The sequence below is a fragment of the Solea senegalensis genome, unplaced genomic scaffold, assembly GCF_019176455.1.
Source record: "Solea senegalensis isolate Sse05_10M unplaced genomic scaffold, IFAPA_SoseM_1 scf7180000014534, whole genome shotgun sequence".
NCBI lineage: Eukaryota > Metazoa > Chordata > Actinopteri > Pleuronectiformes > Soleidae > Solea > Solea senegalensis.
Window position 1 is genome coordinate 30,968 of NW_025321071.1, and position 25,129 is coordinate 56,096.

The 25,129-nt window shown below is 40.8% G+C and overlaps 1 protein-coding gene across 1 annotated transcript; it reads right to left on the reverse strand.

Moving 5' to 3' along the window:
- Positions 1–16: 16 nt before the first annotated feature.
- Positions 17–24,778, reverse strand: rassf3 (Ras association domain family member 3). The gene is made up of 7 exons (XM_044016488.1): positions 24,241–24,778; positions 20,487–20,593; positions 6,950–7,057; positions 6,606–6,773; positions 6,390–6,477; positions 5,809–5,927; positions 17–2,549 (listed from the first exon to the last, which is right to left on the reverse strand). Exons 1-7 carry the CDS (start codon positions 24,776–24,778, stop codon positions 2,412–2,414), a joined length of 1,266 nt encoding a protein of 421 aa, XP_043872423.1. The 3' UTR covers positions 17–2,411.
- Between the last annotated feature and the right edge of the window lie 351 nt (positions 24,779–25,129).

The following is a 25,129-nucleotide window of genomic DNA, read 5'->3' on the forward strand; positions in this document are numbered from 1 at the left end:
AAAAAAAACATTTGAGGAAAAAGGAATATTTGATTTTAATTTTAATCAAATTTCAGTACATTAAAAATCTTCAGTTTTTCTGCTGCTGTTAAAAAAAACTGAAGACAAAGTTCAGACTTTAATGCAGAATCATGAGATCAGTGAATTCTAATCCTCATCTATGTTAAGTATGTGTGTATCGTGTGATCATGTGACGTGAACTCGCCAGGTTCACGTCACATGATCATGTTTGTCTAAAGTACAACAGCACGAGTAAACACACACAGATTTAACTTTTGTCAAAAATCAGATTATGTGAAATTATCAGGAACATAATCTGAAAACACAGTGGATAATCTGGGACTTTCAATAATTTCTAATCATCGTGTTCAAATGTGGAGAAAACAGATTTATATTAAAGAGCCTGCTGCTGCACATGTAATAATATATTATAATAATAATAATAATAATAATAATAAAAATAATAAATGTGAAGACGTTTAAACACACAACGAGTTTCACAGTCAGAAAAACAGGAAAATAAAAATCACACAGAAGTTTTTCAGGTAACTTCTGTTAAACTGTATTTCCATAAGATTAAGTAGAAAACAGAGTTGATCTTTTATATAAAGATGAAAATGTTAAAATAATGTTTCATGGCCACAGTTTGGAAATTCATCTGAATAAATCCCTGAATTCAGAGTTAAAGTGCCTAAAAAAAGGAAGAAAGTATTCATAATAAAAATAAGTGACACAACTTATCAGGTGTGATGCGTTTACATAAACAACAACATCATCATGGCTTTAAGATGCATCAACAGTTTTTATGGTGACATTTGTATCAATTTTCATTTACTGTACGGAAGCAAAAAGAGGCCAAAAAGCTTAACGTTTATAAAGTTTTTACAAGAAAATAAAACATACTGGAATTAAAGGAAGTTCAATTTAAACCCCACCTTTCGCCCTATGTCAGCTGGGATTGGCTCCGCCCCATGACCCTAATGTAAAGGTTAAAGGAACTGAATCAATCCCAAAAAAATGCCCATAATGCAACTGAACAAATCTTCACACATCAGCAGATTGAACCTTTAAATGTTTAATGTGGCCTTTTTTTGCCTCCACAGATTAAACCCAGTGTTTAATAATAATAATAATAAAATCGGATTAAAAACCCTTTTTCTTTGGTTACAGCAAAACAAACGAACAACAAAATGAGAAATAAACTCTGTAAGATAATTATTAAATAGAGTAGTTTCAGTGTTTGTCCACTGGGTGGCACAATGGTACAGCGGGACGTCTTTTTTTTTTTTTACATCAGATTCGTATCATTGATGAAATATTGATCTGTGATTGATCAGTGAAAATGATTGTCTTTGGTCTTTAGAAAAAAATCCATGTATATATTTAAAGCAGCTTCATAAAAATCTCTGTCAGTCATGTTGTTGTCATGGTTACAGTCAATGAAAAAAACTCCTCTTCCTCTGTTTTAAACGTCCTCTCAAACTCTCAGTCAACGTCCAGAAACCTTCATCATCGTCGTCATCATCATGTCTGACCAGGTGTCTCTTTGTCCTCTTCTTACTTTCCTTTGATGTGTTTAAGTACTTCTGTCTTTGTCCTCTTTACTTTTATTTGATGTCTTTGAATGTCTGTCTTTGTCCTCATCTTACTTTTATTTGATGTGTTTGAATGTCTGTCCTCTTCTTAGATGTTTAAACGTCTCTGTCTTTGTCCTCATCTTACTTTTATTTGTTGTGTTTGAATGTCTGTCCTCTTCTTAGATGTTTAAATTTCTCTGTCTTTGTCCTCGTTACTTTTCTTTGAAGTGTTAAATGTCTCTGTCTTTGTCCTTGTTACTTTTTTTGAAGTGTTAAATGTCTCTGTCTTTGTCCTTGTTACTTTTTTTTGAAGTGTTAAATGTCTCTGTCTTTGTCTTCTTTACTTTTCTTAGATGTTTAAATGTCTTTGTCCTCACACGTCTTATTGTGTCTGTCTGAAGCTGTAGAGATGAAGACAAACACAGATAATGAGGACGTTCACACTGCTAATGGTCTTTTGGAATAAAAACAAAAATTGTAGCTTGAATGAAAGCACATGAATGATTTCTATGATTCATATTTACATCCATTATTAAATGATGTGAATAAATGATTATCTGAGTCAAAAAAGACTAATTTTTAAAAGAAAACAATAAAAACTTCACCCATATAAATAAAAAAGTCAATAAATAAAACTCTTAATTAAATTGAAAAAAACAAACAAAGAAGAAGATCATTTAAGTGAGAGAGTGAGAGAGGAAGAAGAGCAGGATGATGGATGAGAGAATGAATGAATCTCGATGAGCACATATGTGTTCATTTGTCTGCATCAATCTGTGCTCACATTCTATCCTCACACATGTAGGTCAGAGGTTAAATCCTCTAAGAAGACGCTCATACTCCCCACAGTGCATCCTGCAGTCTGTGGCGGTAACTGTTGTAGCGGCAAATAATGGCCTCCCTTTGCTCCTCCTCCTCCTTGTCAAGGATCCGCAGGAAGTTCCGCAGCTCAGGGATGGAGAAGGCGTCCCACTGAGGACAAAAAAAAAAACAGATTTGTTCAAATCAGGTATTTTTATGAGATTGAACATTTACATTCTCAAGTTAGTATTTTCATCAATTACATTTATTAAGTCTTAGATGTTTGAGATACTTTTAACATCACACACACACACACACACACACACATACGCTGCTGCCTCCATCACTAAGTTCAAATGTCTGATTTTGTCTCTTCAGTGTTTGTAATCCAATGTTCAGATTGACCTCAGTGACACAAAGTGACCACACGAGGCAGCAGAGGACCAGCAGCGCCTGTGTGGACTTTGGTATTGGGGTGTGTGTGTGTGTGTGTGTGTGTGTGGGAGAGTGAGAGTGTGTGTGTGTGTGGGGGGAGAGTGAGAGTGTGTGTGTGGGAGAGGGAGTGCTTTACAAACTTCTGTCTAAGAGTGAGATAAAGACGTGATCATGTGACAGAGATCGTAGACTTAAACTGAAGTAGATGTTTAGTTTAGTTTAGTTCAGTTCAGTTCAGTTCAGTTCAGGACAGATGAGAACAGATGAGGACAGATAAAGACAGATATAGACAGGTACAAGATGGTGGCGTGTGTGCATCGTGAGGCCCGGCGTCTCTCCCAGTTTTGCAATTTTGCAGTGATTTTCTGGTTAATTTGGGGTCTGTTCGTACGGAACAGTTTCACTTTAACATTCTACACCCGACGGGAACTTTGGGATCTTGGATTAAATCTCCCTGATGACATTACCACCAATCACTGACTCATTCCTGAGATCTCCAGAGCACCCGAAGCTACGCACTCTACCCGGCCGGGCGGAAGTGCTCACAGGCGGTGTCGGGACCGTAAACAAAGGCGGGGGAAGTGCGGAGGTATACGAGCTAAGCTAAAGCTAACACCACACCGGCTCGCATTACCCAGCATTTTCCTCGCTAATGTGCGGTCCTTGGTAAACAAAATGGATGAGTTACGACTTCGCATCACCCAAAGCAAGAGACTCGTGGACAGTCATGTCATGATTTTTACCGAAACATGGCTAAACAACGGAGTACCGGACAATGCTATCACGTTAGCCGGCCGACACACACACCGAGCAGACAGGACAGCAGCTGACTGTCCAGAGGAGGAGGACTCTAAGACCAGAGGAGGAGGACTGTGCATTTATAATAACAATGCTTGGTGTACAGAGTCTATCACTGTCCGGAGACACTGCTCAACAAACCTTGAGTTGATAATGGTTAAGTGTAGGCCATTCTATCCGCCCAGAGAGTTCAGCTCCACTATTGTAACTGCAGCCTACATCCCCCCAGATGCTGATGCCAAAGCTGCAATGAGCGAACTTTACACTGCCGTAAGTAAACAACAGACTACTCATCCAGAGGCTGCATTTATAGTTGCTGGTGATTTTAACCACTCCAACTTAAAGACAGTGCTCCCTAAATTTCTCGTCCAGATGGCACCCCCGGGCGTGTGCTTAGGGCATGTGCGGAACAGTTTACAGGGGTTTTTACTGACATATTTAACCTGTCCCTTGCCCAAGCAGCTGTGCCAGCAGGCCTCAAAGCTACTTCCATTGTCCTAGTGCCGAAACACTCCAGCCCGACGTGCCTGAATGACTATCGCCCTGTAGCACTCACACCCATTATTATGAAGTGCTTTGAGCGACTGTTCCTGGCACGCATGAAGAACTGCCTCCCACCCGCACTGGACCCTTACCAGTTTGCCTACCGCAGCAATAGGAGCACAGAAGATGGAGTCTCCACCGTGCTGCACTCTGTGCTCACACATCTGGACAACAATAGCACCTACGCAAGAATGCTAGTCGTTGATTTCAGCTCAGCTTTCAAAACCGTCATCCCCTCCAAGTTAAACACCAAACTTGGAGACCTGGGCTTCAACACCTCCCTCCGCCACTGGATTACAGACTTTCTGACCAACAGACCTCAATGTGTTAGGTCAGGACACTCCTGCTCCAGCACCATCACACTCAACACAGGCGTACAGCAGGGCTGTGTGCTGAGCCCGTTCCTCTGCTCCCTCTTCACCCACAACTGCAGGCCTGTACATGGAGTTTGCGGATGATACAGCGGTGATTGGCCTCATCAGTAACAACGATGAGACAGCCTACAGGGAGGAAGTGAAACATCTGGCCACTTGGTGTGCTGACAACAACCTGCTCCTTAACACCAGCAAAACAAAGAAGCTCATCGTGGACTTCAGGAGAGAAAGAAGAAACACAAACAACCCCATTCACATCAACGGGATGGCTGTTGAACGTGTTTCCAGCTTTAAGTTCCTGGGGACCCACATCACAGAGGACCTCTCCTGGTCCACCAACACCTCCAGTCTGGTCAAGAAGGCTCATCAACGCCTCTTTTTCCTGAGGATCCTAAAGCGATCTTCTTCCACTGTGTGATCGAAAGCATCCTGACGAACTGGTACGGGAACTGCTCCGTCACAGACCATAAGGCACTACAGAGGGTGGTCAAAACCGCACAGCTCATCACAAGGACTCCACTTCCTGCCATTGAGGACGTTAAGAGGAAATGCTGTCTGCGTCGTGCTCACAGCATCTTCAAAGACTCCTCCCACTCTGCCCATAGACTGTTTATCCCCTTTCCCTCCGGCAGACGCCTCAGAAGCCTCCGGACCAGAACCAGCAGACTGAAGAACAGCTGTTTCCCCAGAGCTGTCTGCCTTCCCCGATCTCTGTACTCTGCCTCCCTTCCGATCTCTGCCCCCCACTGACCCCCCTGCACAACACCTTACACCAGTTACCCCCCGTTTTGAATTCTGCCCACCGAAGAATGTCTTGTTGTTTGTTTATTATGTAGAATGTTCATACCACCTCAATCAGCTAGCAACCTGTAAAATATGACCATAATCTGTAAAATATTCTGTAAATTAGCATTTATCCATATGTCTATTAATATAGCATGTTCGCTGCACCTTAACTGTATATAATAATCTGCACAATATAATTGTATTTATAGAGCTCATTTATATTCATATTTGTTTTTTTTATATTTATACTTATTCATAGATCAAATCTACTTCTGTACATATATATATTCATATTCTTGCACTTCCAGTGAGATGCAAACCTCATTTCCTTACCCGAAACTTGTATTTGAGTAATGACAATAAAGTTGAATCTCATCTCATCTCAGATGAGGACAGATGAGGACAGTTGTGGACAGATGAAGACAGATGAGGACAGATGAGGACAGACGTATTTACACTAAAAACAGTGTCAAAATAAAAAGAGAAGAATGTACCATGATGACTTCTCCGGTCTGTTGTTCCCTCAGAACAAAGCTGAGCGTGTCAGCGTCAGGTCCTGATACGAGACGAAGAAACAACGGCTGCTCGCCATCTGCCAGTTTACACACATACGCTACACACACACACACACACACACACACAGCGGGTAAATTTAGTCTCATCACACCACAAACATGCAGTCAGTGCAGTTGTGGTGTGTGTGGATCAAAGGAAGGACTGTGACACAGTAACAACCAGTGATTTACAAAAACACGGAAGAAAGAAACATGAGAAACAAATATTAGTTACATATTTACATCATCTCAACTCAGAACTGTCAAACTCCCTTTATATTGATCCACACACACACACACACACACACACAGTCTGTGAATCAGCAGCTGTTGCTCCTTGAGAATCCACTAACATGAGGGTGAGGCATCCAGAAATACACACACACACACACACACACAAGCATCTGAGACTGAATTAGGCATGAGTGGAATGAAACATTCTCCAGTCCTGTAACTTTCACTCTCTCTTTCTCTCACACACACACACACACACACACACACACACACACACACAGTCTTACCCTGCTCCTCCCTGCGGTAGCGTTTGTACAGAGCATATTTCGCTGGGTTGTCTGCGACAGTGAACTTGTTCAGCAAGGCAACAATCACCTGTGTACACACACACACACACACACACACAGTGAGTAGATGTTTAAATCAAAGCTCAGAGGGGGAAAAAAAAAAGTTTGTACAAGTGTAAAGAAAAGTTATATGAAGACAAGCAGTGTGTGTAGCACCTCTCTGACTGTGTTATTAGAGCTGATGTGCAGTGTGTTGCTGACGCCTCGTGGCAGATAAAAAGCTTCCTTCTGCACAGTTCCTCCTCTCTGTCCACCGTGCACTGTCACCGGCCTCCGCAGGTCCATCTGCACTTTAATGAACCCAGTGTACACGCCTGACTGAGCCTGAGACACACAGAGACACAGACAGAGACGCAGAGACAGAGAGATTGTAAAGAAAGGTTATATGTGAACAAACTGTCATTTATTTCAATTCTGTTGTTGTTTTACCCTCATGTGAGTGAGTGAGTGAGTGAGTGATGTTAATACTCATACAGTGTGTGAGTGATTTTTGTACTCACCAGTGTCATTTTTAGATGGTCTTTGGTCAGACAGTTGTAATGTTCAATCTTGTGCCTGATTTCCTCTCTGCTAAACTCTGTGCGTAACTCTCTCTCCTTTTCCACATCCTGAGAATGAAAGGATGAATAAATGAAAACACAGTAAGTCATGAGTGAACAGTGGCAGAACATGAGGATGAGGAGCAGGTTTTATTTTCAGAGATGGTAAATAACAAATCCTTCCTTTATTCATTTTTTAATTCCTGATCAAAAACATCTGTGTCAACATTTAGGAGACATATTATACCCTATTTCCCCCATTAAAATAGTTCCCTGGTGTCCTAATGAACATGTCAGTGACATGCTTTGGTCAAAATACCATAAGGATGAAGCACCATAGCAGTTCAATAACCCTGTTAAACACGCCCCTTTCAGAACACTTGGTTTTGTGCATGGTCCCTTTATATGCAAATGAGACACAGGCAAACACACGCCCACTTCTTCCAAGGGGTTTCTGATTTGTCCTCTTTACAGCGCTCACTCGCTCAGCTCCTGTTCCCTCCGCTCCATTCCTCTCCCCCTCCCTCCACTAGTTCTCTGACAATATCAACATGGCAGCGTGCGTCACAGGAAGAGACGTCCTACATAAGGATGGAGCCGAACACTGTCCAACTGTAAATCAGTTAAAAGCACTTAGGGACAGCACCGCTGATCCACCGCTGACCTTTGTATGTGACTGTATCAGACTGAGTGTGTGCTCCGGTCATGGAGGACGTACTGAACAAATATGTTAAAAGAGGACGTGTCAGAATGGTCAGTTATGACCTCTGTGTGACCTTTTCTTAACAATGTGTGTGTTTGTACGTCGGTGAAATACAGTCGCTGACTAAATACTGGTGTGAAGTGAATAAATGTGAATAAAACTTGCAGTAAGAGAAACTGTGGCGTAGTGGTAAAGATGTCAAGCATCACCTCTCTTCCATTTTCTGCTATTCAACACTCAGCAGCTCAGCTCCTGGTCTGGACTGTTCAGCAGTTTTCTCCACTGGTCTGGATGTTTCTCTGGATGGTGTACTGTGCAGTGTTGTTTTTAGAAGCCATTCTAGATTTAGTCTTTTGGACTAACACGCTTATTAGTTTTAGTCACGTTTCAGTCATTTCTATAGTGCACTGTCACACATAAGTTTGACATGAAATTTCCTCATCACACGCGGCTTGGAAGGGCTCAGGGCGAAGGTGGTTTACAGCAAACCCCCGCCCGGACCTCGCCGCGGACATGTGCACTCGCTGCGGCTCCTCCTGTCTGCCTGCCCTCGGCGCGACTGTCGATCGGGGCAGACTGTCCTCAGAACACCCCGACATCGACGCGTCATCAGGAGGAGGAGCGTTGTCTGGGCCCCCTGCCAATCGGGCCCTAGGCACGTGCCTAGTTTGCCTTTGCGTTAATCCGGCTCTGAGCATGTTGCATGTACACATGTTGCATGAGTTCAACTCACTGACAACTCGCTGATGTATAAGAGCAGCTTTAAGTTGCATCACTTCATTCCAATGATCACAGAATTTGACAGAAAAAACAACAGAGCTGGAAACTTTTGCATACATACATATATATATATACATATATATATATATATATATATATATATATATATATATTATATACACACACACACACACTAATCCATGAACACAACCAGTGTAGAGTCAGTGCTTACATGGGCATAGAGCTGCACTCCTCAACATCTATTAAAAACCACACACACACACACACACACACACACACACACACACACACACACGCGCACACTCACGCACACGCACAGAGTTTGAAGCCTTGTATGGGAAACACACGCTGTTCCAGACAAAGACAAAGGTGCTGATAAAACAAAGACTGCAGAAATTACACAAACTAGCTTCTTTTGACATAATGCAACCCCCTTACCCTTGCTTTTAAACTTTAACCTTTAACCATAACCCTAAATAAAAATAAATATAAGTAAATAAAATAATTCAAAATATGTGATTAAAGGTACAGGCTTAAACTTAATTAGTTGACAAACAGTTGCTGGATAATTTTCTACCAATCAATGATCATCAATAACAATGAATCAGGTTTAAAGGTGTGGACATTCATTAAGTTTCAGTTCTTAAATAAATAAATCACAATCACTGCCGTTTGTTCTTGATTTTCTTTTTGTAACAAGGATTTTGAAAGACATCATTTTTATTTCAAGCTTCAGCTTCTCAATTAAAATCAACAGTTTCTCTTTGTCTTAGTGGACAGCTGAGACAACAATCAAAGTCTTTGCAGCTCAGTTTCTTCAAAATTTTACGTTTTATGATCACAAAAGGAAGTCTCGTCAAATGTCGAGGACACGGAGAATCACAAGGAACCGGAGACGAACCGGAGAGTGAGGACAACGAAATCTAAACAAACAGGAGAAGCAGGGCTGAAACAGTGAGGTCATCGTCCAAAAGAAGACCAGAGACACTGAAACAACAGGCCGAGAGACTGAGACAGAGACTGAGACTGAAACAACAGGCCGAGAGACTGAGACAGAAACAACAGGCCGAGAGACTGAGACAGAAGACTGAAACAACAGGCGAGAGACTGAGACAGAGACTGAGACTGAAACACAGGCAGAGACTGGGAGGAAGACTGAGACTGAGACAGAGACAGAGACTGAGACTGACTGAGACAGAAAGACTGAGACTGAAACAACAGGCCGAGAGACTGAGACAGAGACAGAGACTAAAACGCAGACTGAGACAAACACCTGCAGCATTCCTGCTTTCGTTTACTGTAAACACATGACATCAACATGCGCGTGCATGCGTGTGCTTTTTGAAGAACAAAAACCAGTTGGTCCAGTTTAAGTTCTTATGTTTCCATCCTTGATGTGGTAACATTTTATAATATAAAGCTGATATATCGTCTTTTATAGTATTGATTTGGTGATAATGATAAAAACGAGACACATTTGCTTTATTTCAGCTAATTGAGTTAAATCATGTTTTTTTGTTTTCATCATCAGCATCTTCTGATCTGATCACACACACACACACACACACACACAGACACAGACTCCTCCCCCTCCTCTCTGTTACTTCCTGTTTCGTCCATGGGGGAAGTAGAGAAAGACCACACCTTTCCTCCCAGCATTCCTGCTCTAATGGACACACGTGTGGACACACACTTTGTTCACCAGGGAAACTGAAAGATAATTCTACACAATCAAACCTGATGAAACCGAGATAATTTGAAGAATCACTGCTTTAAACAAAAGAAGAAGAGAAAGAACAAAATAATAAAAACAGTGAGACCACCGTGATGTGAAGCAAACTGGACCAACTGTTTATGTCCACTGTGGTTCTGTAAGAACCACATGGAGACATGGACAGCAGAGGACAGGACACAACGTTACACTTCACATCTTTGCACAAGTTTGTTTGAAAGGACCACCCAGAAAAATGAATAAAGACAGAGGACAAAACTGTTCCCGGTAAAATACTGCAAACTTCCAGCATGAATGACTTTTTAAATGAACCTAATGTCACTTTTCAACATCCAAAGATCGGCTGAGAATAACTGAAGAAAAAGGGAAACAGTGAATTATTCTAATTGACTATTAATAATTAATAATTCTAAATAAATAAAATCTGAAAGTTAAATAAACAGACTTAACATATCGTGACCAACTCACAGCTTTTAAAATAATATTATTTATAAATGATTAATAGATATTATTAATAATCTACAAATAACATATATATTACTTATATATATATATATATTAGGAGTGGAATGGGTTCACAAAATCCACAGTTCGTTCACACCATGGTTTTCAGTTCAGCTGCTTTGTTTTTTTTCAACACTCTAAAAATACCATGTATCAGATCTATAGCCTAATAATTAGATTTATTTATTTCTTATCATATATTCTCAAGGACTTATCATGCAATCATTGCACAAAGTGAAATAATGAGGCAGCTTGATCGGAGATTTAGAGACATTTGTGTCACGGCTTGTGTCAGTGCTTCACAAAGATGCTCACTTGTGTGTCTTTCATAAAGTGGGCGGGTCCTCTCATCTTCTGCTCTGAATGAAGTAACGAGCAGTGACAGTGAACTGGAGCTCCGTTCATCTGTGGTAAGAGTGACGGCGGGATAGAATATTATACCGCGTCTCAACGACTTCAATCATAATGCTGAAATCCTGCGTCCTCCACCACGACTTAAGGCTGAATATCTTTTGTTCTTGTCCTGTCTGACTTCTGTTTAAATGCTGCAGAAGCTGTCAAGCTTCACACTGGGCTGATGTCTCCACAGATGGGGTAGCATGTTGCTGCTAGCATAAGTAACACATGTTGTGCAGCACTTCCATAAAGTCACAGTTTTGTCCACCGACTTTTTACCACTGTCATTTTAGGTTACAGTAAATCTGAAACGCTCCCACACAGAAGGAAACGATGCTGCTGCTGGTGCATCCTCCGACTGGAACTTAAAAAAACAAACTTCACTGGGTTTCTGGCACAAGGCTAACGCTACGCTGCGCGTCATAAACCGAACGGTACACGTGCCCTGAACGGCGACAAGCGTACCCAACGGGATGGATTTTATTAATGAACCGTTCCAGCCCTAATATATATGTATGTATATATGTTTATTACAAGTATCTGTCATATATATATATATATACATTTATCTGTAAGTGTATTTTCATAAGAATCATGTTTAGAATATCACTGATATGTAAATGAACATATTTAGGTTTATACTGTGGTCTGATTATCCAGCATTAGACAGTGTGTGTGCATGTGTGTCTGTGAGATGGTGAGTTCAGCGTGTGTGTGTGTGTGTCCGTCCTGGGGGTCGTGTGGGCTAACCCACTGGTCAGTGTGACATTTCTCCACAGAAACACCATTCACACACTGACGTGTGTGTGTGATGTTGTATAATTCAGAGAGGACACAATTCCCTCTTAGTCTGTTACAGTTCACAAGAGTCTACTTCACAGTCTGTTACAGCTGCGACAGATTATAACACTACTACAGCTACTCTTCAGAATAAAGACACTACAAACAGGAAATGAAATCAGTCCAACACTAAACATCAAGAGTCACTCAGTCATCATTTCATGTAATCTATTACATCATCTATCACCGTTTCACAATTTCACACAGTCATCTCACACACACACACACACACACACACATCCATGAGGAATGAGGTGTGTGTTAAAGGGGACATATTATGCAAAATCAACTTTTTAATCATTTGAATACTTATATTTGGGACTCTGGAGGCCCTACCAGTCGCCAAAATGTGGAAAAAGAATACTCAGTCATGTTTTCGTGGTCCCCCTTAGTGTAAGCATAGGCGATAAAACACTCCATGCTGAATTCCCTGCACTTATGACGGCAGCGTGCGCATTTCACCGCAAATGTTACCGCCCCACCAGTAAGTTTACTTGGAGAGCTCCACCATAGCTCCACCCTATAAAATACGAGAGCGCAGGAGAGGGAGGAAGAGCGGTATTATGTCAATGTGGAGGGACAAGTGTGCTGTTGGTGGCTGCACAGTGGAGCACAGAGGATTTTATATATGAAGCTAATGTGCCGGATAAAGTCAGCAAACGTGTGTTCGCACCACTTCACATCAGTATTTAGTCAGCGACGTACAAACACACACATTGTTAAGAAAAGGTCACACAGAGGTCATAACTGACCATTCTGACACGTCCAAATTAAACATATTTGTTCAGTACGTCCTCCATGACCGGAGCACAGACTCAGTCTGATACAGTCACATACAGCAGCAGTTTTTAAGTGTCTCAGTGCTTTTAACTGATTTACAGTTTGGACAGTGTTCGGCTCCATCCTTATGTAGGACGTCTCTTCCTGTGACGCCATTCTCGCTGTTTTCCGCGCACGCTGCCATGTTGATATTGTCAGAGAACTAGTGGAGGGACGGGGGAGGGGGAGAGGAATGAGGGGAGGGAACAGGAGCTGAGTGAGTGCAGTGATTCAGTTACAGTGTTTTGAGTCTTCAAAGAACAAAGCAGCAAAGAAATTGTCAGTCTGTGTGTGTGTGTGTGTCACACCGATACACACACCAGGATTAAAGACAAAAAGACAAAAGTCTTTGATCATTATTCCAAAGGACAAATTGGACACTAAATTGATTGCCTGTGAGACTGGACAGACTTTTGTCTCTGTGTCCCTGTGATGGACTGACCACCTGTCCAGGGTGTGACTCCGCCTTTCACCCTGTGTCACCCTTGTGGGTCCTAGTGGTTCTGGTTCTGTCCAGCTGATGATCACAGACTTTTGACTTTTAAAATGTATTATTTTTAACAATGTGTGAATGAGTGAAATCTATGTGCAGGTGGAAACACCACACTTTTCAAATGAAATGTAGACCAAACATGACAAACTGTCAAGTCGAAAAAGTGGATTTTTTTCTGTTGTTATGCAAATAAACCTGGATTATGTGCTAACTTTTACAAAACAACATAATGGCAAGTTTGTGTTTTTAGGGTCATAGATAAGCCAAACTCGTTTTAAGTTTAAAGTTCTATCACAGGATACAACATAACCCTAACCTTACTTGAAACCAGTGCTGTCAGTGCTGATTATTCATTGGTTGAATAAAGTTGTCAATGTCGTGTTTACCTTCTTCTCTGTGACCTTTCCGGGAGGTTTTCTGAAGAACGAGGTTCTGGCTGTGAAAAAGAACTCTTCAGAGTCTTCTTCTAAACTACTGTAACCGCTGCTCATCGTGCTCGTCCACGTCATTGACGACGAAAACGTCTCCACAGCAGCTCGAACACATGAAAGCCGCACAAATCCACAGCGTTAATCCAACTCCCGATGACCCGGAAATAAACAACAACACACAGGTCTTAACCAGGTAAGACCAGGTGACCTCAGTGTGTGTGTGAGTGTGTGCGTGAGCCGCTGATTTCCTCATTCAAATCCGCTCAGTTGTCTCTTCTCCGTCAAACACGACGACTTTACTCCATTCAAAGCCACTGAAATGTGTCCATTGTTGACAGGAAAGAGTAACCGTCACTTGTAACAAACAAACGTTTCCACGAGGTTGTTATTTTTCTTCAGTTTGGCGAGAAAAAGAGCGTGAAAGTTCGTCCCGCTGCGCTTCATGAACTTTACTCACTGTCGAACAGCGCCTACAGTAAGACCACGCCCACAAACTACAGCAAACCAAACGCCTGATTATGGTCCAAGTCACGCCCATTTGATGTCTGACAGCCAATCGGCGCCGTGTACGTCTGTTTCAGTGGAGTCAGTTTTCAGTCAATAAAAATGTTTTACTGAATATAGTCGCTGTTTACGTTTATATTCCGTCACGTTGACGGAAAACTTTATTTACAAAAATTTAAAAAACTGTTCACATATTTGTAAAAGAATGGTTTAGTTTTAAAAAATAAAATAAAAATACTGATCATGTGAGGTCATTGATTTATCAATTATTTATAACTATTCAAACAATTTGAGGTCACAGGTTAAACATCATTATCTTAACTGTCCTGGTGTTCAAACGCTAATAAATGATAAATAAATAACACATTCAGTCAAATCCTATATGGTATATATCCTAATATATCACTTCTAATTAGAAGCAGTAATGACTGAGTGAATGATGAGTCACACTCATCTTGTTTGCTTCCTTTTTTTTTTACTAAACATTAAACCTAACCGTCAAGGATTTTCCTCATGGTCAGTTTGTCATGTCATGACACTTAAAAATGTCATGACATGTCATGTCCTTAAAAATGTCCGTTCTACCTTTAATGGGTGGGTTAGCTCAGTGGTTAAGACCTGAGTGCAGAGGCATCATGGTCACAAGTTCAACTCCACCCCTGGCAGGTTGTACTCTACTCCCTTGTAAGTCGCTCTGGTTAAAAGTGTCTGCTAAATGACATGTAATGTAACTCACCAAACAAACGTGAGGAAAGGCCTCTGGGTCGAAACTTTAACCACTCCCAACTCTGTTCATTGGGGAAAAAAATCTCAATTCAAACCAACATAAAACAAGACAATAAAATTAATAATTATTACTATTATTAATAAATAATAATCAATAACTGAAGCACATAATACAAATCTGGTTGACATGTTTGGGATGAAAATGGACAACGGGAGAATTGGATTCAAATCAGCTGAAACCAAATGCGTCGAGGTTTGTATCACCATCAGTATTCACCATCAAGACTCCCTAGATTAAATCATGTGTACTCTAACCCAGATTAAATCATGTGTACTCTAACGCTAACATAGATTAACAAAACTCAAATGTAGCACCAACATGAAGTTGTGTTCTAACATTCTGTAGGTTAACATGTTTCTGTTAAATGTAAATGTTTCTCATGTGATTAAATATGTTTCTTGGTGTTTATAGAAAAGAAGGAAGCTTTAAGATCAAAGAATGAAATGTTGAAATGTAACCACAGTCACTTTATGTTCACTGAGGCGCGACACCAGGACCCTCGTAAAAAGGATCAGAGTTTCACTCGTTTTTCTGGGTGGTGTTTTTCACTCTCTTATATTTCACCATCATGAAACAATGAATTGAAGATTTAAGATCATTAAAAGAGATCATTAAAAGTTTATGTGGCTTTTTCTCTAACCTTAATCTTAACTTAACCCTTTACCAGCAACAACAAGCACACAGTTTAAGAAAGGAACCAAAAATAAAGACACATGTGGGATGGACTTTATCCTTTAAAATACTACAATGATCCGTCACACGCACACACACACACCTGATTGTATGTTATTGTAATGTGTAGCAGTTAATTTTATTTTGATTATAAGAGGGTGAGTATGTCCTGCATCACCTGTGTAGATACTCTGTAACTTGTGTTTTCAGGTTGACGTCACAAAAAAGAACAGTATGCTTTACGACATACGTCATAGTCACATGTTCCCTTAATATATATTTAATGACAGTAACAAACAATACCATTTACCAACTGTAAGGGGAACTAGAGAGCAAACCATACATAGTGTTACGTTAAAGCTCATTGTTTTATTTATGATTTCATTACGTGATGAAATTAATTCAGTTGTTCATTCATAATCTGTATAATAATCAGTGGTGATTTGGGTCTGACAATTGTGGTGGTGCCATGCAGAAAAATCTTATAATGCAATCCAGAAATACCACATATTGCTCTCTCATACCCTCACAACAAAAACAAAGTAGCAAGTCAGAGAGGGGACCACAGCACCTGCAGCTGAATAATGCCATCACACATATATATGTGACAAATATTATCATATCAATCAATCAATAAAATCTCACAATATCAAATGCTCAAGATCGAAAAAACAACGCGACAACAATAAAAACACAATGACTCATGGTGTGAACGGCACACACCCAATATACACAGCCACCACACACAATAGCAAGACCTGTGCAGTGGCCACCCATGCTTCAAATCAGCCAATGAGAAGCTCTCTGGGGCTACCCCCAACTGCCCAAACTGAAGTGTGCGCTGTACATACACATGCACGCGAAGCAGTTCACCCGTTCACAACCCTGCAGGCGCAGGGTTATCTAATCTGTAATCTGTAAATTCATGACTAACCTACAGACTCTGTAAATTAATGACTAACCTACAGACTCTTTAAGATAATGACTAACCTACAGACTCTGTAAGTTCATGACTAACCTACAGACTCTTTAAGCTAATGACTAACCTACAGACTCTGTACGTTCATGACTAACCTACAGACTCTTTAAGCTAATGACTAACCTACAGACTCTGTAAATTCATGACTAACCTACAGACTCTTTGCTAATGGCTAACCCTACAGACTCTGTAAGTTCATGACTAACCGACAGACTCTTTAAGCTAATGACTAACCCCTACAGACTCTGTAAGTTCATGACTAACCTACAGACTCTTTAAGATAATGACTAACCTACAGACTCTGTAAGTTCATGACTAACCTACAGACTCTTTAAGCTAATGGCCCACAGACTCTGTAAGTTCTTGTGCCTACAGACTCTTTAAGCTATGACTAACCTACAGACTCAATGACCTAACCTACAGACTCTTAAGCTACAGACTCTGTAAATTCATGACTAACCTACAGACTCTTTAAGCTAATGACTAACCTACAGACTCTGTAAGTTCATGACTTACCTACAGACTCTGTAAGTTCATGACTAACCCACCAGACTCTTTAAATAATGACTAACCTACAGACTCTGTAAGTTCCCTACAGACTCTGTAAGTTCATGACTAACCCTACAGACTCTTTAAGCTACTGACTAACCTACAGACTCTGTAAATTCATGACTAACCGACAGACTCTTTAAGCTAATGACTAACCTACAGACTCTGTAAATTCATGACTAACCGACAGACTCTTTAAGCTAATGACTAACCTACAGACTCTGTAAGTTCATGAATAACCTACAGACTCTGTAAGTTCTTGACATATATATGACACATAAATATAGAACATATATATATATTCCACTGGTTTACATAAATACTGTTATAATCTATGCAAATGTGTTTGTGTCATTTAAAAGCTCAGTTGTGTTTGTGTGTCATTTAAAAGCTCAGTTCAACAATGTGGCTCAAAAGTACCACAGTAACACTGTGGTGCATTCATGGTCCTTTAACCTCTGTGGATGCTTTTGTAGTGACAGGTGTTAAATTTCTAACCTGAGCTTCATGTTTGCCTCAGGGCATGAAAGTGATCCACAGTTTCCATTATGTGCAGATACTTGTGGTATATTTTCTGAATTCCAGTTATTGACATGACACACATGTTGTGCCCCGCCCCCAAAGGCCCTGTATTTCACCTGGACAGACAAAACAATCACATAATCACACGCAGCCTGGCAGAATCACATGATCAGACACAGCCTGGCAGAATCACATGATCAGACACAGCCTGGCAGAATCACATGATCAAACACAGCTTGGCAGAATCACATGATCACACATAGCCTGGCAGAACAATTACAGGAGGAAGCTGGAGCGAAAACTCCAGCAAAACAACATGAGAGAGGTTTGGAGTGGTATGAAAACCATCACTGGTTTCACGGCATCCAACAAAAAGGGAGCTGAAGGTGGGGAGGACAGGGCCAACGAGCTGAATTTGTTTTTTAACAGATTTGACAATGCAGTGACTGCTCCCCCTCCCCCACAGGCTTACCTGTCGGCCTGCAACCCCCAGCTACTCCACTCTCTCCTCCCCCTCCTCCTCTCTCCAACATTGCCTCCTATGTGGGACCCCTCCCACACCTGTCACCTTCACTGACAATCAGGTCCAGAGGCAGCTGATGAGACTCCACTCAGTCAAGTCTGCAGGACTAGATGGTGTGAGCCCCAGGTCCCTCAAAGTCCCCCAGCTGTGTCTCGACTCTTCTAGATGAGAAGCTGCGGGCTGCGGTGGACTCCTTCGTCAAGTGGTGCATGCAGAACCATCTCCAGCTTAACGTGACGAAGACTAAAGAACTGATTGTAGACTTCAGGAGGCCCAAGACACCAGTGACCCCTATTTCCATCCAAGGGGTCAATGTGATCAAGGACTACAAATACCTGGGAGTCCACATTGACAACAAACTGGACTGGACAATAAATACACAAACCATCTACAAGAAGGGCCTGAGCCGTCTCTATTTCCTGAGAAGGCTTAGGTCATTCAACATCTGCCGGACCAAGCTCAGGAGTTTTTATGAGTCTGTCGTGGCCAGTGCGATCCTCTATGCTGTTGCATGCTGGGGCAGCAGGCTGAGGGTTGCTGATGCAGACTGAACAAACTGATCCGCAAAGCCAATAACGTTATGGCGGTGGAGTTGGACTCTCTGACTGTGGTCTCAGAGAGGAGAATATTATCCAAGTTAAGGACAATACTGGACTACAACCTCCATCCACTCCGTGATGTGCTGGTCGGCCACAGGAGCTCGTTCAGTGAGAAACTGATTCCACCAAGATGCACCACTGAACGGCACAGGAAATCATTCCTGCCTGTGGCCATCAGATTTTACAACTCCCATCTGTAGATGTATCTGGTTCATTTATTAATTATCATATTGATAATGTCTATCTGTACACATTGTACATTTTGTCATGTTGTCATTCTTGTTTAAACAAGGGCGTTATATTTATTTTTCATTTAATTTTAATCTTAAAACCTTTTTAATTTCTTAATTTCTTATTTACCTTTTAACTTTTGTGCTCTTTAAAAACTGGTACTTCTGAGTCTGATATGGAGCAACTGTAACAAAACAATTTCCTTCGGCATAATAAAAGTAATCTGATTCTCAATCATGAATCAAATTAGAAATGGTATAAAAGAATAATCAAAAGGGGAAAGTGTTTGTAGTTGTAACGCGAGGCTCAGCAGATGTGTTTGCTGCTCACTTGACTCTGTCTGGACTTGTTCGGAGCAGGAAGTGAAGACATGAGACACGTCTGGTGTCCTGTTACTGTAACAGGCAACTGATGATGGGGGAGCTTTGTCTGTGAGACCTGCAGCAGACCATCAGATAATCCCCCACAATCCACAGAGATTATACTGGCAGCTATGAATGTTGTTACTCACTACTGCAGGATAAAAAAAAACATTCAAATGCTAAACTTGTACATTATCATATGATCAACCATTTTATGAAAGATGTTTTTCTTTTCTGATGAAATTATGTTATGTATGTATTTAAACTTCATGAAAGTGAAACAAAACCAAAGATAAGTGTTTAAAACATCATCTCATCAGATGACAGAATAAAATATTTATATCATGGAAAATGTTGTATTTTATATATATACTAATTATATTTAATTATAAGTATAGATTATTTTGACATAAACATAGGAACTTTGTTGTCCATTTGGTTTTTGCATGTGTTGTAGATTCAGAGCGGCTGATTCAATTGACTGAGTAATATAATTATAATAATGTAATTTAATGATCAGAGTCAGTGACTGATGTTTCAGTCTGATGTTCCACACTGACACACTTTGATCTCTGCACTGGTTCCTAACTCACATAATATTCATTATCAATTTTCAAGTTTGTTATGGGTGTTTTATTTTCTAGCCAATATCATTGTTAGTGTAGTTATACTTTATTATGAATGTCTATGTCTTTAATCGTAAAGGGGTAGTTCCTGTGTTTTGGAATGTGGTTGTAAAAGTTAGCCATAGTTCTTGTATCTAAGAGCAACTACATCCATGAGCTAAATAAAAACATCAACAGCTCACTGTTTTCCAGCGTTTGTAAACCATATTTTTAAACTTGAAGCTGCAAAACATAACAATGAATGAAATGTACATAAAGTCCCACAGCACTGCATGGAGTATGACTCAGCATGCTGAGAATGTGTGGCTGTTCATTAGTAATTGAAATAATTTAAATTCATCTTGTAACCTCAAATATTACACTACAGCACCCTCTTCTGGATGAGCACAAAATTACAGTAACATCACTTTTATTACGGTTTTATCACAGATTTACAGATTTCTTTGTGTTGAAGAATAATACACACACACACAGTGTGCACTCACATGTGTGTTGCTGTTGTTGATCTGGTCTTGATTGACAGGTGAAGCAGCAGGTTGACAGTCCAGTGACACTCGGTCTCGACACGTTGTGTGACATGTGTATTTACAACCTGCACACAAATTCATCCATTAAACATCAGTTACATCCAGACTTAATGTAAATATATACACAATGTATTAGACAAATCTAAACTAACACAAACACTTATAGACAGACACACACTTACAGAGACACTCTCTCAGAGAGTCTTTGTCAGTGTCTCTCAGCCACACTCTGCTCTACATTAAGACTCAGACACAGACAGAGAGACAGACAGACAGAGAGACAGAGAGAGGCGATGTCTGAGGTTTCCTCATTCTCTTCACAGAGGAGAGACAGATACAGAACTGCTGACTCTGCCCTCTCTTACGTTTGTTATGACATGTGTTTGTGTGTCCTCTCTCTCTCTCCCACACACACACTCTGACCCCATCTGTGTTTGTTAACATAAATGAATGAATAAGTGAGTGAGTGAGTGAGTGATTCATTAACTTCCACAGTAAACTGTCACAGCCACTGAACAAACAAGTGACCAACAGCTGACACACACACGCACAATGAAAAACCCTGAAATTTCATCCACAATCTGCTACTGTATACATCTTATACACAATACACATCTGTGTATAAGATCTGAGCATACATACCATTATAATTACACCAGAAAAACTTCACTTGCTCAAAAAGCTCATAAGTGAATATTCTGAGTGAGTGAGTGAGTGAGTGAGTGAGTGAGTGAGTGAGTTCAACATTTTTCTGTGTGAAGTCTCAGGACGTCCAGTTTCACCTTTGGACATTTGTTCTTCAGCAAATGTCCAATTTTTTGGGTGCAGTCATTCTGTCAACCTTCAGTTATGCAGTAATGGACTTTTAACAAGCTTCCTGAACTGAACACACACACACTATCTTCTTCTGTTATCGTTAGTTATCTTCACAAGTTCTTCAGTTATCGCCAGTTATCTTCACAAGTTCTTCAGTTATTGTCAGTTATCATCAGTTAATGTCAGTTATCATCATCAGTTATCATCATAAGTTCTTCAGTTATCGTTAGTTATCATAAGTTCTTCAGTTATCATCATTTACCATCATAAGTTCTTCAGTTATCGCCAGGTAGTTATCCTGAGTTATCTTCAGGGCTTCAACAAACGATTATTTTGATAGTCGACTTATCACCGACTATTTTTTTCAAATCGTTATCAAAATCGTTATCGCTAATGTTAACGTTTACAGCTATCAATATGAGTAAGTACTAAGTTAGCTCTCTGTTTACGCTAATGTTAGCAGCTAACTAACTGCTAACATTAGCGTAAACAGACGACAGCGTTTTACCCTTTTGGACTAAAACGCTTATTAGTTTTAGTCACATTTTACTCATTTCTATATGTGATAGTTTTAGTCACATTATACTCTACGGAAACTCAAAAAAGTTTTAGTCAGTTTTAGTTTTGAAAAAAAAAGAAAATAGTATAGTATTTTAACAAATCCATTTAGGTCAATAAGTATTGGCGATTACTGTTGGGCAGAAACCTTTAATCTCCATATTTCCCCTTTTCAACCTTTTTTTTTCATGAATTGATGCCGACTTCATCATACAACAGTGTCACACATAAGTTTGACATGAAATTTCCTCCACCGATGGTGCGCCGCGACCGACTCATGGAAGGGCTCGGGGCGAAGGTGGTTTACAGGGCCGCGGACATGTGCACTCGCTGCGGCTTCTCCCGCCTGCCCCCGGCGCGACTCTCGACTGTCCTCAGTGTGCCCCAACACGGGCGAGGAGCATAAATCGTCTTGAAACACGGACCAAGTCATTTTTAGGTTTTGACTGACAGATTACTTGCACAATAAGCAGAAATGTTGTGCACTCTGAACGTCTGACAAACCACACACTGACATTTAGCATTCTCGTCTCGTCAACGAAAACTCACACATGTCTCGTCATGTTTCCGTCGTCAAACATGAGATGTTCCTCTTGTTACAGTCTCGTTATCGTCATGAAAAAAAAGACAATTTCGTCATCGTTGACGAAAACAACGTCCCAACAACCCTTCATCGTCGTTGTCAGCCACAACGTGCTTCCTTTTCAGGTGCTCGTGCATCGCACTTGTGCTGCCGTGAAAGGCAAGTTTTTTCTTTTGATTTCTTTAAATCCTCCCACAATTTTGAGCTCCGTTGCTGCCGGGTAGCCATGATACCAGAGAGCCCATCTGGTATAACTTCCGGTGACATCACGGCTGACCCAGATTATCACGACTGTGCATGTGTGTGAAGAACAGAAAGGCAGACGTGGCAGTGGAAGGTGCCGCAGCAGTTTTGAGAGAGAAAACAAAGTTTAAAAAACAAACAAAAACGATGCGTGGACTATTAAATTAGTTGTCGACGATTTTAATAGTCGACATAATCGTGACTAGTTGACTAATCGTGGCAGCCCTAGTTATCTTCATAAGTTCTTAAATTATTGTCAGTTATCAGAAAAGTTCCTCAGTTATCATCAGTTATCTTCATAAGTTCTTCAGTTATCGTAAGTTCTTCAGTTATTACATTACATTACATTACATGTCATTTAGCAGACGCTTTTATCCAAAGCGACTTACAATGGAATCAAGTACAATTAGCCAGGGGTGGAATCGAACTTGCGACCATGATGTCTTTGGTACACAAGGTAGGGTCTTAACCACTGAGCCACTCCACCCCCGTGATCATCAGTTATCAGATGTCTTCATAAAGATGTACACAGTAAAGTGTTGGAGTAATTGCAGTGATAAATGTGGATGTAAAAAAAGTCATTTCATAACGACATCACATATTTAAAAGGCAAATAACATGAGAAAACAGTGAAGAAGGAAGTAAAAAAGGAAAAGTAACAGGATGTTAATTGCGAGTTATCATAAAAACCCTAACAATACACCATGGCAGCCATGTTTGGACCACAACACATTATGAAGACAGGGAAGTAGAAGAAGAAGGTCCAGTTTGTGCTCGAGGAGACACCGAGACTCCTTTTTCTTTTTTTTTTTAGTCCTGAACCGGTCTGTTTACATATCAACTGCATTCCAGCTGTAGAGCCTGTGACTTTGAGCCCCACCTACATTCATTCATTCATTTTAGAGAGTTTGCACATGTAAACCTCATTCTGTCACTCTGCTTCAGTATGAACACACTGCACACTTAGATACGATCAGTTTTGAAAACAAACGGTCTACTTTTTATAAAAACTGTCATTCATTGAAACTGTCACGTATGTTGATTTTGTTTGTTTTTTCAATGCACCTAACCCTAACCCTAACCCTTAGAAACATGTTTGGTATATAATATTATTCACATAATTTACTTTAGTTTAAATCTAAAGACCAAAGTGAGATTTTAAAACAGCAGGTTTTCAACAGGTGAGTTCCTAAAGTATCAGGAGTGTCATGACTCAATAATTCATTATTGTAATGTAATTGTTTACATAACCTCAAAATATCAGTCACTATCATTTATATATGGGTTAGTTATGTATATGCACACTGTTGGTCACAGATTTAGTGCAGAAAAAAAATCAGTCTTACAAAAGAGGAACATCCAGGATATTTAAACATGCATTTATGACCATTGTTTAAACATTTTAACGTTTGTTTTCTGACCTGCAGTAAAAGCTGATGAAACTACCTAAATCCTCGAATTAATCAGCCTCTGCATCGTTATGTCGTCATCATCATCATCATCATCACCCACCTGCACAGGTGAGACCAGGCTGGAAGATGTACTCGCAGCACACATCACACCAGGTGTCCTCCTCTGTGTCCTCGAAGCTGTGCCCCTCCCCGGACTCCTGCTTTACCCTCGGGTCTCTCTCCTCGGGGGAGAAAATGGTCCGGACGTCCGGGGGTTTGAACCCCTTCTTCCTGCTCCTCGGTGGCCCCCCTCCATGTCCGCTCACACAAGCTTCTCCGTCACCGTTCAGTCTCTCGGGGACCGGTAAACTCCCTGGTGATTTCACCTCCCGTTGCACTCTGTCGCTCCACGCCGCCTCCAGGCTCTCCAGACTGGCCGGCTGAGGTGACGGATGCCGGCGCACAGCCCTCACCACCGCCGCACCCTTGTTACCCTTGGAGATCCGCATATTATCAACCAGTGGCGGCCACGTCGCCTCCGGTGCCTCGTAGAGCTTCTTCGGGGACTTGTTGATGTGAACAGCCTGTACGGTTAGCGAAGAGTTGTCAGTGACCGAGGAGCGCGTGGGGACATATTTCCGACCCTGGACGTTAAACATTACGCACGCTCTTCATTAACTGCTGCGTGACGCCGCGGTGAAGGAGTATTTAACAGTGACGGACACGAGACAACAACTGATTAAACGTGTCCTCGAGAGCAGTAGAACGGGTTAGTTCTCATTTTGTAGAAGAAACAACAACAGTGCTTCAGATGGTAAGTTCCAAACCCTGTTCATAAAAACGCTGATTTAATATTTATTCATTTGTAGATGTTGTTTACATGTGATCATTTCCATGGGGATTATTAGATGAATTTATTTGATTGCTGCCTTAAATTCGGCGTAGGTCACTTCTTCAACATCCGTGTATTTAAAAAAGAACTTACGCTGGCACGTGCCGCTTTCTCGGTG

What these genes read in the sequence shown, in the direction of transcription:
- rassf3 (XM_044016488.1), bottom strand. Translation starts at nt 24,778, where the DNA reads ATGTTTAACGTCCAGGGTCGGAAATATGTCCCCACGCGCTCCTCGGTC. An exon ending in GCCTGGTCTCACCTGTGCAG is followed by an intron (nt 20,594 to 24,240) that starts GTGGGTGATGAT and finishes ATTTGTGTGCAG; the next exon opens with GTTGTAAATACACATGTCAC. An exon ending in AGACCGGAGAAGTCATCATG is followed by an intron (nt 2,550 to 5,808) that starts GTACATTCTTCT and finishes TTTTGTCCTCAG; the next exon opens with TGGGACGCCTTCTCCATCCC.